The sequence below is a fragment of the Convolutriloba macropyga genome, chromosome 6 (assembly GCF_964194025.1).
Source record: "Convolutriloba macropyga chromosome 6, txConMacr16.3, whole genome shotgun sequence".
In the NCBI taxonomy this organism is placed as follows: domain Eukaryota; kingdom Metazoa; phylum Xenacoelomorpha; order Acoela; family Convolutidae; genus Convolutriloba; species Convolutriloba macropyga.
The window spans coordinates 50,926,289-50,944,662 of NC_134473.1; the positions used below are offsets into that span (position 1 = coordinate 50,926,289).

Consider the following 18,374-nt stretch of genomic DNA (forward strand, 5'->3'; position numbering starts at 1 on the left):
ACGAATGTTTTTAAGTCTTGCAGATGGGTTACTTGACCGAACGCCAGAGACAAAGAATGTTTTGAACAATTTCTTCACTGCAAAATCTGGACATTTTTCTATTGCATTTTGCAATGTTTTGCAAGTTTTTAAAATATCGTTTTTTTTCTATTTGATTTATTTACTAACAAGGCTAGAAAACTGAAAGTTACACAGTCGAATCAAGCTAAAGCTTGCCTCACTAAACCGTGGCTAGCTACTGACGAAGCCAGCCGCCAGTTGTTTGAGAGCGTTTCGCCCGACGTTAATCGGTTATGTTTGTTTGTCCGCTCTAATAGTTTGAACTGATTTGAGGTCTGCCCGTGTACAAGATCGGAGACCTGGGACTGGCTACAGAAGCTTCCAAGAGAGTGCGAGATCTGGCCCATGATGAGTTAGGAGACCCCAAGTAAGTACAAAACTCCGCAACAAGATTCCAATTGCAGTAGGATATACCTCGACTTATGAAGTGACCTAAAATGTTCATTGGGGAGGGGGACAAAGTACAGCAGCAGAAACTTGGCTCGGGTTCACGCAAGACCACCACTTTTTTATGGACTATTTAGTTCCAGCATGGTCTTTCAAAAGTCGAGGCTTAAGACTTCGTGGTAAATATTGACTACTAGGACTCGCTCCAGCTTCATATTGAAGTCGAGCTAAAAGATTTTTTTGGGTTAATTATCGTGTTTTCAATGCCAATTAAGGTCGAGTAGTTAGATTACTCCGTTTTGTACTGTTGACTACCGCCGACTACTAATGAATATCATTATCAATAGTCTCAATGTGAGTAACAGTTTTTATCGGGACAAATCTTTTACACACTTTAGATACACACTTTACAGAACATTTGAATAAACATTTGGTGTGAAGGGGGTTCTTATAGGTTAAAGACACCCCCACTGTTGACCCCTCCCCCTAATTTTGCCCCCACACACCACCGGGCTGTTGCACCCACCTCACTGTTGCCTAGGTGTCAAGGAACCTCCTCTAGTGTTCGATAGTATGTTGCTGCATAGTTTTCAGTTGTAGTGGAATAGTTTCAACATTTAAACATGACGAGTTTTAGTATTTTTTGACAAAACTTGCCAAATTTTTCGAAATTTGTTGACATCTATGGTCATTATTCAGGTTTTTCAGCCTCAGGAGTCAAAAAACTTCCTTTAGGTTTGGATAATAATTTACTGAAAAAATGTTTTGGGCCATAAATTAGGTTTTAACTTTTTATTATCACAAATTTTATCAATTGCAAAATAAAAATTTCTTTTTTTTTCAAGTTTTTCGAAATTTTTTGTCAATTTTTTAGGTTTCTCCTGCCTCAAGAGTCACACAACCTCCTCTAATGCTTGATAATGGGTTACTGCATAGTTTCTAGATGTAATGGAATATTTTTCAAGATTTTAATAGCACGAATTTAAGCAATTTAAAAAAAAAAATATTCGCAGTTTCAAGTTTTTTGAATCTTTTTGATTTTTTTCCGACACCAGAGTCCTAAGAATCTTCTTCAAGATTGGATAATAGGCTGCTGCATAGTTTCTATAGCCAATGGAATGGTTATCAATCTAAAGAGTTTGTTAAAACTTGCGATTGTTTCCAAAATTTTTGGCTATTTTATTCCTTTTCTGAGTTTAACGATCATTACTGACCAACGAATGTTTTTAAGTCTTGCAGATGGGTTACTTGACCGAACGCCAGAGACAAAGAATGTTTTGAACAATTTCTTCACTGCAAAATCTGGACATTTTTCTATTGCATTTTGCAATGTTTTGCAAGTTTTTTAAATATCGTTTTTTTTCTATTTGACTTATTTACTAACAAGGCTAGAAAACTGAAAGTTACACAGTCGAATCAAGCTAAAGCTAGCCTCACTAAACCGTGGCTAGCTACTGACGAAGCCAACCGCCAGTTGTTTGAGAGCGTTTCGCCCGACGTTAATCGGTTATGTTTGTTTGTCCGCTCTAATAGTTTGAACTGATTTGAGGTCTGCCCGTGTACAAGATCGGAGACCTGGGACTGGCTACAGAAGCTTCCAAGAGAGTGCGAGATCTGGCCCATGATGAGTTAGGAGACCCCAAGTAAGTACAAAACTCCGCAACAAGATTCCAATTGCAGTAGGATATACCTCGACTTATGAAGTGACCTAAAATGTTCATTGGGGAGGGGGACAAAGTACAGCAGCAGACACTTGGATCGGGTTCACGCGAGATGACCACTTTTTTTATGGTCTATTTAGTTCCAGCATGGTCTTTCAAAAGTCGAGGCTTAAAACTTCGTGGTAAGTATTGACTACTAGGACTTGCTCCAGCTTCATATTGAAGTCGAGCTAAAAGATTTTTATGGGTTAATTATCGTTTTTCAATGCCAATTAAGGTCGAGTAGTTAGATTACTCCGTTTTATACTGTTGACTACCGCTGACTGCTAATGAATATCATTATCAATAGTCTCAATGTGAGTAACAGTTTTTATCGGGACAAATCTTTTACACACTTTAGATACACACTTTACAGAACATTTGAATAAACATTTGGCAGCCGCGTCGGATCTTTAGCCATTTGATTGATTGACTGATTGACCGATTGTTCCTCAAGGAAGTTTGAAATAGGTAATGTAGTAGTTAGTGTCCTTTAATGCGCATATTTGATGAGCATGCTGATTTTTGTTGAATTTATAGTTCTTGACTTTTTTAAATTGCTCTCAAACGCAATTTGCAGCAATTATATTACTCCTGTGGTCTTTTCGTCAGCGACTTATCGCTTGACCGATTTTTTGTCTGACCTATTTAAATTTTCGTCCTCAAAAACGAAATAAACATGTAACGCCCGCAGGCATTAAGTTAAAATGAGCCGCATTAAAACTTTGCGGCTCACTAGACCCTAAGAATGCGATTCACCAAATTTGAGGAAACAATTTCATGGTGTGAAGGGCGGTTCTGAATCATAAAAGTTTGACCCCCTCCCCGCAAAGCTAGCATCTAAGCCCCAGCTGAATACTACCAAAACCAACCTCTTGCCGGTTGCTTGAGAGCATTTCGCCAAACATTAGTCGGTTATGTTTTTTACATTTGTGTGCTCTATGGCAGTCAAAGTTTTCTGCGGCCAGTTAATTACAAAAAGTAAAAAAAATAGGTGGCCTAAGTTGGTTCCTTATTTCAATTTAAATCATTGTAGTTGCCTTTAAGATGTTTCATGTTTCAGCCTGGTTATTTGTAGCCCATTAGGTATAACCAAGCCAAATGCTAAAGCAATGCTTGCTACAATATCCCGTCGATGAAAAAATTGCGCTACAAAAAAGTCCAATCACTTCCTGTCGTTCGGTAGCAAATGATCCGGCTTTATTTGGATACCTTTTTGTTGGTTTTGCTACTTGAGAGAGAGAGAGAGAGAAAGAGAGAGAAATAGAGAAAGAGAGGGAGAAAGAGAAAGAAAGAAAGAGAGAGAGAGAGAGAGAGAATGAGGGAGAGAGAAATAAAGAGAGAGAGAGAGAGAGAGAGGGAGAGGGAGAGAGAAATAAAAAGAGAGAGGGAGAGAGAGAGAGAGAGAGAGAGAGAGAGAGAGAGAGAGTTTCCTCAAAATTTGTTTTCTCAGCTGGCAAATTTTTGGCTTCATTTCTTGACAATTTTGAAACAGCTTCTGTAACTCCAAACTTGTAAGAGAAAAACTCAATTGTTGTACTCTTGACCTTGTTTCGCTGTATATCTCATTTTGAATCTTTCAGACAGAAGACATCGAAACATCAACTTTTTCATCTTATCATGACTCCCATCGAATGTATCGGTTCCGGTGACGTCCAATTTTACACAATTTAGGAGAGTTCTCAGCTGATTTGCGCGGGATGGTTTTTGAGAAGAGGTGAATTTATTCAGACTCCATTTCAATATTAAGACTCAATTTACGGTTTAGTGAAGTTCTCAAAGCGCCTACAAGAATAAAAAACACTACAAAATTTATTCTGTTTTTAGTCATAATAAATTTCTGCAAGTGGATATAAAAAACAATAGCCATGTTTTATAAAGTATTTCATAGAAGCAAAAAAAGAGTAACATTCGGCGTCTCCAGTAGTTAAACTTTTTTATTAATAGCCGCCCTCATCTTCTCAGCCGGCTATTATAGCGCTAATATTTTTTTTACAATTCAAAGAATTTGAATTGTATTCGGGCGCTGTCTTTTTTTAAAGATCTGTTCAGATATTTTCATGATTTTTGAAGTCAAATTGGAGTAGTGATTTTGGTCACGCCGAAACAGGAAATGGAGCGAAAAAACGAGTGGTTTTGCGGCGTGAAGTTTTTTCGCTCTAAATTTAAAGTAGAGTGAGAAAACGGTGTTTGAACAAAAATTCGCTATCTCGCTAGTGGTTTTTCGTTCACATGCGGCAATTTCACTTTGATTTTTACAGTTTTTTCGATTTTTTGGATCGGATTCTTTTCTAAATGGTTTTCCCAATCCATTCATAGTCCGCTATTGGTCTAGTTTTTTGTTTAGTCAATAAAAATTCTTTGAATCGTGCGTCAGGACTTGTCCTGCTATGTTTTTTTTTACTTCGTCGAACAAAAAAATGTTTCGCTTTACCTCATTTTGCCGCTTTTTCAACATTTTGCGTGAAATCTTTTTGACTTCCTCAGGCTAGTTTCTCTCTTCTCTCTTTCTGCTAAAAGTGATTTTGAACAACAGTTGCTCAGCAAAGCAATTCAAAATGAACAGAGTCAGTATAAAAATTGAAGTCAGAAAAAGAAACGGGATAAACCCATAAAACCCAATTTTAGATGCCCGCTATTTGAACGTCGTTCCTATAAGTATTAGCTACCTCTCTCTAATGCTTATTGGTATTGATAGTAGCCCCTGTAGCCTCTCGCTAGGAAACAGAAGTATGTTCAACTACGAAATGCCATCAAAATATATCGGACTTAAAAAATGTTTTTGTACAAAAATATTTTTCTGCAATATCTATTCTTTCAATCCCAATCATGCTTATTGGAATCAACGGCGGCTATGTTCCGGCAATCTGCAGGGTATGGTTTTTTGTTTACACTCAAAGTTTATAGCCCTCAAGCCTATTTTACGGACATTTTGTTAATTTGGTGGTGTGCGTTTTTCAAATAATTTTTTGTTGGTGTAAGTTTGAATGAGAAAAAAGCAATTAAAAAATGTAGTTTGAAGCAAAGATACAAAAAAATTATAGACTGCGAACAAATTAGAGGAAATTTAAAGAATGTTTGACAGAGAAGCGGAATAAAGGATGTCCGGACAATTTTAATCCCTAATTGGAGTTTTATTATTAAAAATTTATTAGAATTGTGTTCAAGTATTGAATTATGTTATCTCTCATTAAATTCATCTGAACGATAGACGTCAATTTTCTCTCTCTGTCTCTCTCTCTCTCTCTCTCTCTCTCTCTCTCGTTTTCTCTCTTATTTGAGTTTGGTACTCGAGTCTGAAACTAATTTGAGTTTGCCATAATGTGTAACTAAAATCCATATTGCTTTCTTGAAACCTGTCATCGGCATGCTGTCTGCGGAATTGCTTTTTAAGGAAATCATATTCAAAGAAAAAAATATCATCATTGAAGAATCAACCAATATTCTTAGATTAACATCAACTTTGTTAACAAAATCCTTCAATTTTTGCATTTTTTATCAGATGCCGGAAAAAAATAATGTACCGACATATCTAAAACCGTAGATAAAAAACAATTCCTTCTGATCCTTCGATTGCAAAACAATAGCTGAGAATGCAATAATATATCATCGTGTTATGAGCCGAAATGCTGATAATTTGCGTGGGATGGTTTTTGAGAAGAGGTGAATTTATTCAGACTCCATTTCAATATTAAGACTCAATTTACGGTTTAGTGAAGTTCTCAAAGCGCCTAGAAGAATAAAAAATACTACAAAATTTATTCTATTTTGAGTCATAATAAATTTCTGCAAGTGGAAATAAAAAAACAATAGCCATGTTTTATAAAGTATTTCATAGAAGCAAAAAAAAAGAGTAACATTCGGCGTCTCCAGTAGTTAAACTTTTTATTAATAGCCGCCCTCATCTTCTCAGCCGGCTATTATAGCGCTAACATTTTTTTTACAATTCAAAGAATTTAAATTGTATTCGGGCGCTGTCTTTTTTTAAAGATCTGTTCACATATTTTCATGATTTTCGAAGTCCAATTGGAGTAGTGATTTTGGTCACGCCGAAAAAGGAAATGGAGCGAAAAAACGAGTGGTTTTGCGGCGTGAATTTTTTTCGCTCTAAATTTAAAGTAGAGTGAGAAAACGGTGTTTGAACAAAAATTCGCTTTCTCGCTAGTGGTTTTTCGTTCACATGCGGCAATTTCACTTTGATTTTTACTGTTTTTTCGATTTTTTGGATCGGATTCTTTTCTAAATGGTTTTCCCAATCCATTCATAGTCCGTTATTGGTCTAGTTTTTTGTTTAGTCAATAAAAATTCTTTGAATCGTGCGTCAGGACTTGTCCTGCTATGTTTTTTTTTACTTCGTCGAACAAAAAAAAGTTTCGCTTTACCTCATTTTGCCGCTTTTTCAACATTTTGCGTGAAATCTTTTTGACTTCCTCAGGCTAGTTTCTCTCTTCTCTCATTCTGCTAAAAGTGATTTTGAACAACAGTTGCTCAGCAAAGCAATTCAAAATGAACAGAGTCAGTATAAAAATTGAAGTCAGAAATAGAAACGGGATAAACCCATAAAACCCAATTTTAGATGCCCGCTATTTGAACGTCGTTCCTATAAGTATTAGCTACCTCTCTCTAATGCTTATTGGTATTGATAGTAGCCCCTGTAGCCTCTCGCTAGGAAACAGAAGTATGTTCAACTACGAAATGCCATCAAAATATATCGGACTTAAAAAAAGTTTTTGTACAAAAATCTTTTTTTCTTCATTATCTATTCTTTCAATCCCAATCATGCTTATTGGAATCAACGGCGGCTATGTTCCGGCAATCTGCCGGGTATGGTTTTTTGTTTACACTCAAAATTTATAGACCTCAAGCCTATTTTACAGACATTTTGTTAATTTGGTGGTGTGCGTTTTTCAAATAATTTTTTGTTGGTGTAAGTTTGAATGATAAAAAAGCAATTACAAAATGTAGTCTGAAGCAGAGATACAAAAAATTATAGACTGCGAATAAATTAGAGGAAATTTAAAGAATGTTTGACAGAGAAGCGGAATAAAGGATGTCCGGACAATTTTAATCCCTAATTGGAGTTTTATTATTAAAAATTTATTAGAATTGTGTTCAAGTATTGAATTATGTTATCTCTCATTAAATTCATCTGAACGATAGACGTCAATTTTCTCTCTCTCTCTCTCTCTCTCTCTCGCTTTCTCTCTTATTTGAGTTTGGTACTCGAGTCTGAAACTAATTTGAGTTTGCCATAAGTGTGTAACTAAAATCCATATTGCTTTCTTGAAACCTGTCATCGGCATGCTGTCTGCGGAATTGCTTTTTAAGGAAATCATATTCGAAGAAAAAAATATCATCATTGAAGAATCAACCAATATTCTTACATTATCAACTTTGTTAACAAAATCCTTCAATTTTTGAATTTTTTATCAGATGCCGGAAACAATTAATGTACCGACATATCTAAAACCGTATTATTGTAGATAAAAAACAATTCCTTCTGATCCTTCGATTGCAAAATAATGCTGAGAATGCAATAATATATCATCGTGTTATGAGCCGAAATGCTGATAATTTAAACTCTATAAAAATATAGCGCGTGGATCTGCGGCATTATTGTTCTGATACCATTATAAGGAAATAAATATTCAAAACGTTTTCCTTTCTGTCTGTAGTCAATTGGTGGGGTCTAGAAAATAAAACAACGGGAAAAAACATTTTTAAATTGAATTTCGTTCGTGATAATTTGTTCGGTTGTGATAGTTTCATATCAAGTCCCACGGGCCGCTAAGGCATGGCCATGGCCCGAGAGACATGGCTTAACGCGCTAAATGCGTAGCTCTTTAACAGTAAAGTGGGGGTTTATTTCCGTGGGGGTCTATTTCCTTGGGGTTTATTTCCTATCTGAAAGGAAGTGGTTTTTTTTTCCTTGTGTCTTTATTCCGTAACCAGGCTCGTATAGTGGAAATCACATAAATGAAGCCTCAAAAGATACAAAATTTAGAGCGCATAAAATTCGAGAAAAAAAAACATTTTGCTCTTAATGTGCTGAAAATCAGCTACTTAGACCTAGATCCCACAGTTATGTGTACGGATTCTCCTTAACTTTTGGCAAGTAATTTCCTTCCAACTTCTGTCACTTTTTATTTCCTTAAAAAATGGGACTTAATCGAATCCTGAAACGGCAAATCTATCACTCCATCCAAACAGTCATCTTCCCCCTCCTCTTCTTGCATGTGATCAAATTCATCCCATCCACCTTCATTAGATTGGGATCCACGTCACAAACAGAGTAAACGCGGTTGTTGTTGTTCATAATGCCGTGATCGTTCAACATAAACGTTCGATTTTGGCTCAAAATATCAAATCCATTTTTTTCACACGCATTGCTGATCAGAAAGCGAGATTTGCGGGCCGCTGAGGCATGATCAAACGCGCTAAATGCGCAGCTCTTTAATAGTAAAGTGGGGTTTTTTTCCGTGGGTTTTATTCCACAACCGAATGTTTAGGCGATCTTTTATTTTTATGAAAAGTGCACTTTGTTATCGTGTTGGATACATTATGTGATATTTGGCGTATCTTGCGTGGTTGGCAGTTTCCAAGACGTTCTTGTTTTATAATTAGTGAACTGAAAGTTGGTTAACGATTCAAAATTTTCAGGGTCGTTACCATTATAGCCCTTAGGTTAGTTCGCATAACAATTATAACCCCCCCCCCCCCCATCAAAGTACCGTCGCCCATAAGGGGGCAATGATTTCATGGAAGATATAATGAGAAAGGCTCGATTTTTCTCTAGACGAGGGGTTGAGCTGTTTCTACTGAAAAAAAAGAAAAGGGTTTGTTTTCAGCTACCTCGCTCCCGAGTTGCGGGATATTGCTTTTGGGCCATCGGGCCCTATGGCCGCGACTGCACGTGGTGACGTGACAATTCGCCCGATTCAGAAATACCCACCGGTAAAAAAATACGACATTTCTATCAGTAAACTAAAAAAACTGTTGAATTCGGTATGTTGGTTAGCTGCTTTCAAACTATTCAAAAGTATAAATTTTTTCATCTTTTTTCACTTTTCACTTTTTTCATCTTTTTAATAGCCACCGTCATCTCCTCAGTCTGCTATTATTGCACACCCGACATTTTCTACGACGTAAAACAAGAATTTGTTTCGCTTACTTAATTTTGCCGCCTTTTGGGTAAAAATGTTTCAAGTTTTTTAGACTGGTTTGTTCTTCACTTATGTTGCTCATAGAGTTTTCAAAACTAAATTGATATTCAAAAAAATCTAAAATAATCAGTGTTAATTTTGAAAAAGCAATTAGAATAAAGAATGGGATAAACAAATAAAGACCAGTTGTAGATGGCCGCTATTAGAAAATTGTTAAATTACTCTTTTTTAGCATGTCTAATGCTTAACTGCTCTCAAATGAAGTTTGTAGCAATTACATTAGTTCTGTCGGTATTTTTTATGCGGTTATTCGCTTGACCAATTTTCCGTCTGACGCTTTTGACTTTTCGTCCTCAAAAACGGGACAAACAGGTAGCGCCCAGCGGGCATTAAGTACTCTAAGAGCCTTTCAGCTCTCTTTCAGCTCAAACTGTTTTGGAGACTTATACTTATGGTGTGAAGGGCTGTTCTTAGATGTTGAAGACCACTCAACTGTTGACCATCCCCCCCCCACTATTGCCCCCACCCCCCGCGCGCTGTCATCCCAACACCGCCATCCCACTGTTGCACCCAACGCCCCTTCCGCTCTTAGCGCAACCCCCCTCCCCGTTTATAGCTACTGACGAACAATCGCTCGCTGCAAACGCAAATTTATTCCATTTTGCACAATTTTTTTCAAGATTTCTGAAAATGTTTGAAATTTTTGGATTTTTATTAGCCCTCGGGGTCAAGAAAACCCGTCTACGTTTTAATAATAAGTTACTGTATAGTTTCTAGTGGTATTGAAATGGTTTCAAAATTTAAACAACACGAATTTTAGCCTTTTTTGACAAAACGTAATTTTTTTTCAAAGTTTTTGACATTTATTTTTCCTTATTCGGGTCTTTCCAGACCCAGGGGCCCGAAAACTTCCTAAAGGGTTTGGTAATAAGTTACTGCCAAATTGTTTTTGGCCATGGAATAGTTTTTCAACTATTTAGTGTCACAAATTTTAGCAACTGTTGATAAAATTTGCTTTTTTCAAATTTCTGAAATTTTTGAGGTTTTTTAGGCTTTTTCAGCCTCAAGCCCCAAGGAACCTCTTCTAGGGTCTGAAAAAAGGGTACTGTATATTTTCTAGATGTAATGGAATGTCTTGCAAGATTTTAACGTCACGGATTTTAGCAGTTTTGTTGACAATTTTTGCCATTAATTTTTCAATTTTTATACATTTAGTCATTATTCAAGTTTTTTTTCACTGTTTTATGGTGTGAAGGGCAGTTCTTAGAAATTGATCCCAGACCCCGACCCACCCACTGCCCCCATATAGTCCCTCCAATCCACTTTTGCACCCCCGCTGCGTTGCACCCCCGCTGCGCTCACCCTACACCCTACGATCCTTCAATTAATCTAAAGCCAGCAGCACTATGCCGTGGCTAGCTATTGACGAAGCCAAACGCTCGCTGGTAGTTTGAGAGCGATTCGCCCAACGTTAGTTTTCTATGTTTATTGAATGCTCTTGAACGAAGTTTATAGCAATTATTGTAAACGTGTGTGTGTCTTTTTTATCAAAACTTTTGCTTGACGGTTTGGACTTTTCGAGTTACTTTTACGCCTTTGACTTTCGCGTGATCAAAAATATTGCGTTTCTCATAATCTAAAACTCTCTCTCAATTATAGTTTCAAGCATCTGATCTCAATTGGCGGCAATTTATTACTGAAAATTAAATGAAAATTGCGCCGAAACTGGTGCCATTTTTCACTTTAAATCTTAATAGTGGTATAAGTTAACCTCTAAGGTGGTTATTTGAAGCCCACTATTGAATTTCTTAGTCCCATTTAGACACCCTCCCCCCGACTGAAGCAGGCTGCATTATTGTTTACAGCTCCCACTAGTCGTCCGAGAGCAATTCTTCCGACGTTTAGTCGGTTATGTTTAATAGACTCTGCCGACAGTTTGTCAAAAGCTGTTATTTAGACTCTCTCCTTTCCTAATTTGTTATGCGTTTTTGTCTTTTTTTTTATAAATCACTTTTTCAATTTTGACTTCTGACCTACATCCTTTACTATTTAAACTGAATGGAATATAGAATTTTTCAGCAAATTTTTGAGAATACGGTCCAGGTCAAGAAGCAAAATGAAAAGAAATGGGATTAACCAATGAAATAGGGGAATCAAGGCTAACTGTTTAAAGACTTAGTGCAGTAGGTTACCAAAATGCCAAAAGAAGAGTGTTACGAGTATACTGCGGACGATCCTAAATTTTATGCTGCCCACAGTTTTTCTCGTCTTTTTTTCTAACTACTTTAATACCAACGCTGTCAGTGGAGTCATCGTTGGCTGCGTTCCGACAATCTGACGGCTATGTTTTTTTGATACTGATCCCTGTATTCTCGCATTTAGAAAGAAATTTAGTACAGAAATCAACAGACATGGCACTCATTTTTGACCTTCTTAGTTAAGCAGTCAATCTTTTAAATCGCATTAGGGCCATGAGAATCAGCGGCGGCTACTTTTCGAGTAATTGCAGGGAATCGTTTTGTTCACGCTTTTTTTATTTGTTTTAATTGTCATTTTATATAGGTCACCACTTTTCGCGTTCGACATCTAACTTACTTCAATTTTTGTTTCGAACTGAATCGGATTTAGAATTCGTTCAAAACTTCTACGAACATACGTTCAAGGTCAAAAAGGAAATATATGAAAACGGGATAAATCAATAAAACCCGGACACTAAGACCCAATGTTTGAGAACAGTGCATTGAAGTAGCAAAATTCGTCAGAGCAATTTGCCATTTGGTTCTAATAATACAATTATGATCCTCCAATTTAATGACTGAATTCGCCATATTTATGGAATCTAATGGAACTGTGGACCACATTAGAACACTTCTTGACACATAGAAAAGATTAAGCTACCATCATTTTTTTTGGTTTGTTTTTTAGGTGTTTCAATCCCAACGGTCAGTGCAGTCGACAACTCAAAAAAATTCTTTATCAAATCATATGCGTTTTTGGATTGTGACTACATTTTCGAACCTAAATGGATACCTTCATTCGGAGCTTAATGAGGATTTTCAGGATAATTTTTCACGTTTTTTTTGCAATTTACCTAAATTTTTTTTGTATAATAGTTCTGATTTTTATCCCTATTGATTCATTTAAAAGGATTCCAAATATTTCCTTTCAATGAAACAGTTGAATGTTTAATCGTAGTGAAAACTCAATTGCGAAAGAGCCAAATTAAAACAAACTGGATAAACTCGTAAAGCGCGTGCATTGACTGTTAAGCAAATACTGTAAGGTACTAGTTTCGAACTTTTTGTCTTCCAATTTGACAACCGAACTCAACTCATTTACGAACCAAATAAAATATAGTACCCAATGAAAAAACTTTGAGACACTTCTTGCTATTTAATTGCTCTCGAATGAGAAGCAATTATTGTAAACGTGTGTGTATTTTTTTGAAAAAATTGACCACTTTGCGCTTTTCTTCTAGAATAATCGGATATATTCTGTCACCCAGTTTTTTCGTGAACCCCAGTTACAATTTATATGTTGTTATACGGCACGTTACTATGTAAGAAAATATTACGCGCGCTTTGGGAACATAAATGATTTATGCTCACTAAGTGGGGAGAGAAGAATAGATCCGAATAATCTTAGACTTCTCAAGTGACTATTTCACACTTTTCATCTTGATTTTTGAGTGATTTCAATTGCTCTAACGCCAAAATAAAATCTGTTGATCAAACAAAACCGATTGTTAGGGTCTCGATAACCAGTTCCTGATAGCCGAGAGGTTAATTCCTCCAGCGAGGTGAAGGGAGTGGACTCAGGAGGTGAAGGTTGGATTCTACCATCATCCGATGTTTCAGCACGCATAAGAAAAATTTATCCAGGCTACAACTCCTGAAGTAAATTGCGCCTCCTGTCATTCGAGAACAATTTTTCCGACGTTAGACGGTTTATGATTCAATTTTTATCTAACCAATTCCAGTGGTCGTTTCTTTCTGATTTTGCAAAAACAACTTTTTTAATCACTTTTATTAAAATTCAGGATCTTTTGAGTTCAAATGCATCTGCATATCTCACTTGACGTCTAAAGAATCTAGCAACAATCTTCCAAATTTTGCAAGAAAATACATCGTCCTGCAACATTTTTTTCTTCGAAACTTTTCAAGATCATGCAGGACAACTTCCGCCAAGATAACTAACCAGTATCGTCTTGGGTAGGAGAATAAAGAAAATTATGTTAAGAAAAAAATATTTTGGGAATTTTCTATCCTCCGGTGAATTGTCCTGACACAACTACAGATGCCACCACCACATGCACCGACATGTATGCTCTGGGCGAATCAGTGATTGAGGCTGCCACCTGTCTAATGCCCGAATGCAGGATGGTAGCTCAAAATGGCAATAATGTCAAGGTGAACTTGTTCAGCATGCTGATACAGAACCCAGACTTGCTAAAATCTCGACAACTTAATCCGGAGTTGGAGAAAATCCTGGTTGGTTTGATTGGCAGTGATCCGTTTCGAAGGCCAACTGCTCAACAATTGGTGTCACTTCCAATGCTTAATGCTTCTGTGAGGTCAACAGGACGACTAAAGAGAAGTAAGATTCTTTTAACTGTTTAATTGCTCTCAAACAAACTTTGTAGCACTTATTATAGTCCTGATGGTCTTTATGCGAGCTTTTGTCTGACAGTTTTTTTGTATCCTACCATTTGATTTTTTGTCTTCAACATTGGAAAAAACAGGTAACGCCCGGAGGGCATTAATTTCCTGAGCAGTACCGTTAGAGCCTTAAGCCTTAATAGTCCCTGAACGGTTACATGACAACTTACCCAATGCCATTATACCCAATGCCAAAATACCCAATGCCATTATACCCAACCAATACCAAAATACCCAATGCCATTATTATTCACATTGATATTTTCGTTCCATAATCCGAGTACTAATTAGCAGAAAATAGTTATTACAACGTTAACCGATTGTTAACATTATTTAACAAGCGGATAATTTAATCCCATGTTCGGTTGTGATAATTAATTGCTCTCAAACGAAGTTTGTAGCAATTATATTAGTCCTGTCGGTCTTTTTTTTATGCGATTTTTCGCTTGACCGATTTTTCGTCTGACGCTTTTGACTTTTCGTCCTCAAAAACGGGATAAACAGGTAGCACCCAGCGGGCATTAACTGCTCTTAGAGCTTTTCAGCTCAAACTGTTTTTGAGACTTATACTTAGGTTGTGAAGGGCAGTTCTTAGAGGTTGACGACACCCCCACTGTTGACCCCCCCCCCCCCCCTATTGCCCTCACCTCCCCTCAACGCGCTGTTCCCCCCCAGCCCACTGTTGCCCACCCCCTCTCCATCAGACCCCCGGAGTACCCCCCCCCCCCCCAACCACCCTCCTCCCGTGGCTACTGACGAACAATCAATCGCTAAAAACAGGCTATTTTATACTAATTTATACAAATTTTTTCAAATTTTTTTGAAAATTTTTGTCATTTTTTTGTGTTTTTTCTACCCTAGGTGTCAAGAAACCTCCTCTAGGGTTTTATATTACGTTACTGCATAGTTTCGAGTGGTAGTGGAATGGTTTCAACATTTTAACAACCCGAATTTTAGCCTTTTTATGACAAAACGTGCATTTTTTTCAAAATTTTTGACATTTATTTCTAATTATATACTTCTTTCCCGATGCAGGGGCCAGAAACGTCCTTAAGGGTTTGATAATAAGTTACTGCAAAAATTTTGTTTGCCATGGAATAGCTTTCAATTTTTTAATTTAACAAATTTTATCAATTTATTTTGATAAAATTTGCATTTTTTTTCAAGTTTTTGTTGGTTTTTAGCTTTCTCCAGCCTCAAGACTCGAGAAACCTCCTCTAGGGGTAAAAGGTAGTTATTGTATAATTTTTAAATGTAATGAATTGTCTTTCCAGATATCAACACCACGAATTTCAGCTTTTTTACAATAAAATTTGCGATTTTTAAATTTTTTTTAACATTTATTGTCAGTTTATTATCGCTATTATCAGTTTATTTGTCATTATTGTCATTTTTTTCAGGTTTTTCAGCCCAACGGAAAATCTCCGTTAGGGTTTGATAATGAGTTACTTTAAAATGTTTGTTGGCCATGGATTAGTTACAACTTTTATCACAAATTTTAGCAGTTTTTTTTGCATTTTCTAATTTTTTAGTTTTTTGAATTTTTTTTGTCAATTTCTTGGTTTCTCCAACCTCAATGGCCACATAACCTCCTCTAGAGTTTGAGCTGAGGTTACTGCAAAGCTTCTGGATGTAACGGAGGGTTTTCAAAATTTTAAGATCAGCAATTTTTTAAATTATTTGCAATTTTTCAAGTTTTTTTTTCAGTCTTTTTTACTCTTTTATCTTTTTTTTTCGGCATCAGTTTCCTAGGGACCTCCTCCAAGTCTTCTTGAAAAGCTGTCGCATAGTTTCTAGATTCATGGAATTTTTATCAATATTTTAATGACTCCAGCTTTAGCACTTTTTGATAAAATTATAACTTTTTGAAAAATTATTATGTCCAAGTTTATGTATGTTTTTGAGCCAGTAAAACCAGTTAAATCTTAAAATAGTGATGCTGGATGGTCTTTTGAGACAATGAAATGGTTTTGAAGATTTCAATGTCTTGAATTCTAGCAAGATTTAGTTAAAAATTGTGATTGTTTTCAAAATTTTTTTGTGTGTTTTTGTCCTTTTCTGTGTTTAACTTTCATTACTAGCCAATGAAGTTTTTCAAGTCTTGCAGATGGATTACTTGACATAATTCAGGAAGGAAAAAATCGTTGTGAACATTTTCACTGCGAAATCTGGAAGCTTTTTCAAATTTTGCAATAATTTGCAAATTTTTTAATTGTTTTCTATTTGATTTGTTTGCTAACAAAGCCAGAAAACTAAAAGTTGAAGAGTCGAATCAAGCTAATGCTGGGTTCAATAAACCGTGGCTAGCTACTGACGAAGCCAACCGCTCGCCGGTCGTTTGAGAGCAATTCGCCCGACGTTTTTATATCAAGTCCCACGGGCCATTAAGTATGTTAAAACACACGAGTAATAGCGACTGCTAATTTGTAGTCGAATTATTGAATAATTGCATTGGGTATATTGGCATTGGGTATAATAGCATTGGGCATGTTGGCATTGGGTATAATGGCATTGGGTAAATTGTCCTGACACCTCTCTAAACATGCAATTTGCGGTAACGGGGATACATTTCATGGCGTTAAGTGTGGTTCTCAAAAACCTCCCAGGTTGAAGTTTTTTTCTCACAAGGATTGTATAAGATTTCATACTGACCATGCTTGATTTCTTACTGGTGAAATCCTAGTATAAAACCATCATATATGAACCTCGTATGATTACAAAGATATCACAAGATCCCCGTATGATTACCAAGAATCATGCGTCTTTTTTCCTTGAATTGATTTTTTTATCGGTAAGGCATCACATTTGTGATTCCCAGGCATCACTCTGTGATCCGCCAAAAGACACTAAAGTGCAGTACCTATTGCAAAAGTGCGTGTTAAATGAAAAAAGTGACTAAAGTTTTCATGACTAAAGCCATTTTATACCAATGAATGCTCACTCATTAGAAAATAACATAAATTTATCTTCCATCTAACTTTTAAATCATTTTTAATTACGTATTAAATCCTGATTCATTGTTTGTTTTAGTGCACCCGAATAGTCAATTGTTGGACTACACAAAATTTTAAATTCAAGTGCCTAATTACTACATTATACAGGAATTTTAGTCGTCAGTTAATGTTTTATGAACCACCTGTGACTTTGTATTAATTCCAAGGATTTTTTGAACTTTCTATGAAAAAATTAAATTTATAAAGTTTTTCGGCTTCCAGTTTTTTGTATTATTCTTGTATGATCTCCGAGAAATCCTTTATGATCTTTGCATGACTACTAAGAAATCAAACAAATCATGTATGACCTGGTAGGATTACTAAGAATCATATATAACCAGTACGATTTCTAGGAATCATGTATGAAATCAAAGAAAGTTGTACGATCGGTGACCGGTTTGCGCTTAACAATGCGTTTTTTCACTGGTTGTTTTGAATACTCATATCAATTTACAATTACACCAAGGAATGGTCCAGATGGACTTTTTTCGGACAATGGAAGGGGCGGCCCAACCCAACATATTATTCTGGGCAAAGTCAGCAAAACAATCAAAAGTTAAAGACTTTTTATTCAACGCATTTACTTGCTTTATTTACGAACAAGGCTAGAAAACTAGAAGTTGCAGAGTCAAATCTCATCATGGAAAACATTTTTTCTCTCTCCTTTCTCTCTGTTGGTTATGGTTTCTTTCCTTCTTTTTCTCGTTCACGTTTCATCTCTCTCCTCTCTCTCTCTCTCTCTCTCTCTCTCTCTCTCTCTCTTTCTCTCTCTCTCTCTCTCTCTCTCTTTGTTTACACGGCACTTGAGCTGCTGTAATATGCCGTAATGTCATCATCTCTGAGCCTCATTAACAATGAGTTATAGTAGAATTGCTTTTATTATAAAAAATTTAAGAGGCGCTTTTTGAGAAATCATTGTTAATTGCTCTCAAAAGCAATTTGTAGCAAATCTATTAATCCTGTTTATATGCAATTTTTCTTCTGGCCAATTTGACATTTGTCTTCAGAAACGAGATAAAGAGGTAGCGCCAGTTTGCATTAAGTTTTCAAGAGCCGTTTAGCCCACTAGTCTTCAAGTATTGGATAAACAGAAATTGTTTTGAAGATTTGTGGTGTGAAGGGCAGTTCTTAGAAATTGATCCCACACCCCATCCACCTACCGACTCACATTAGTCCCCTCAATCCTCTTTTGCACCCCCTCTGCGGAGCACTCCCTCTGCGTTCACCTTACGCCCCTTCAAAAAATCTAAAGCTAGCCTCACTAATCCGTGGCTAGCTACTGACGAAGCCAACCGCTCGCCGGTCGTTAGCCAGTTTTGTTAGTCAATCTCAACACGCTATTTCCCTTGAATTTCATAAATAGGAGAATTATTTTTGTTCGTTTAAGTAGCTACTAATCGGACTTCAAGGACG

General features: G+C 36.4%; 2 protein-coding genes across 2 annotated transcripts in view; both read left to right on the forward strand.

Annotated features, from left to right (window-relative positions):
- The window catches only part of LOC142341023 (wee1-like protein kinase 2-A), a 99,469-nt gene extending 85,789 nt beyond the window's left edge, over positions 1–13,680 (forward strand). The window contains exons 17-20 of the mRNA XM_075391844.1: positions 334–427; positions 1,997–2,090; positions 8,996–9,063; positions 13,607–13,680. Coding sequence (XP_075247959.1) covers positions 334–427; positions 1,997–2,072 — 170 coding nt within the window. The 3' untranslated portion in view covers positions 2,073–2,090; positions 8,996–9,063; positions 13,607–13,680. The remainder of the gene's footprint in view (positions 1–333; positions 428–1,996; positions 2,091–8,995; positions 9,064–13,606) is intronic.
- Positions 13,630–18,374, forward strand: part of LOC142341339 (dopamine receptor 4-like) — a 37,512-nt gene continuing 32,767 nt past the window's right edge. Inside the window, exon 1 of the mRNA XM_075392266.1 lies at positions 13,630–13,906. Within this exon, the coding sequence (XP_075248381.1) occupies positions 13,630–13,906 (277 nt within the window). The remainder of the gene's footprint in view (positions 13,907–18,374) is intronic.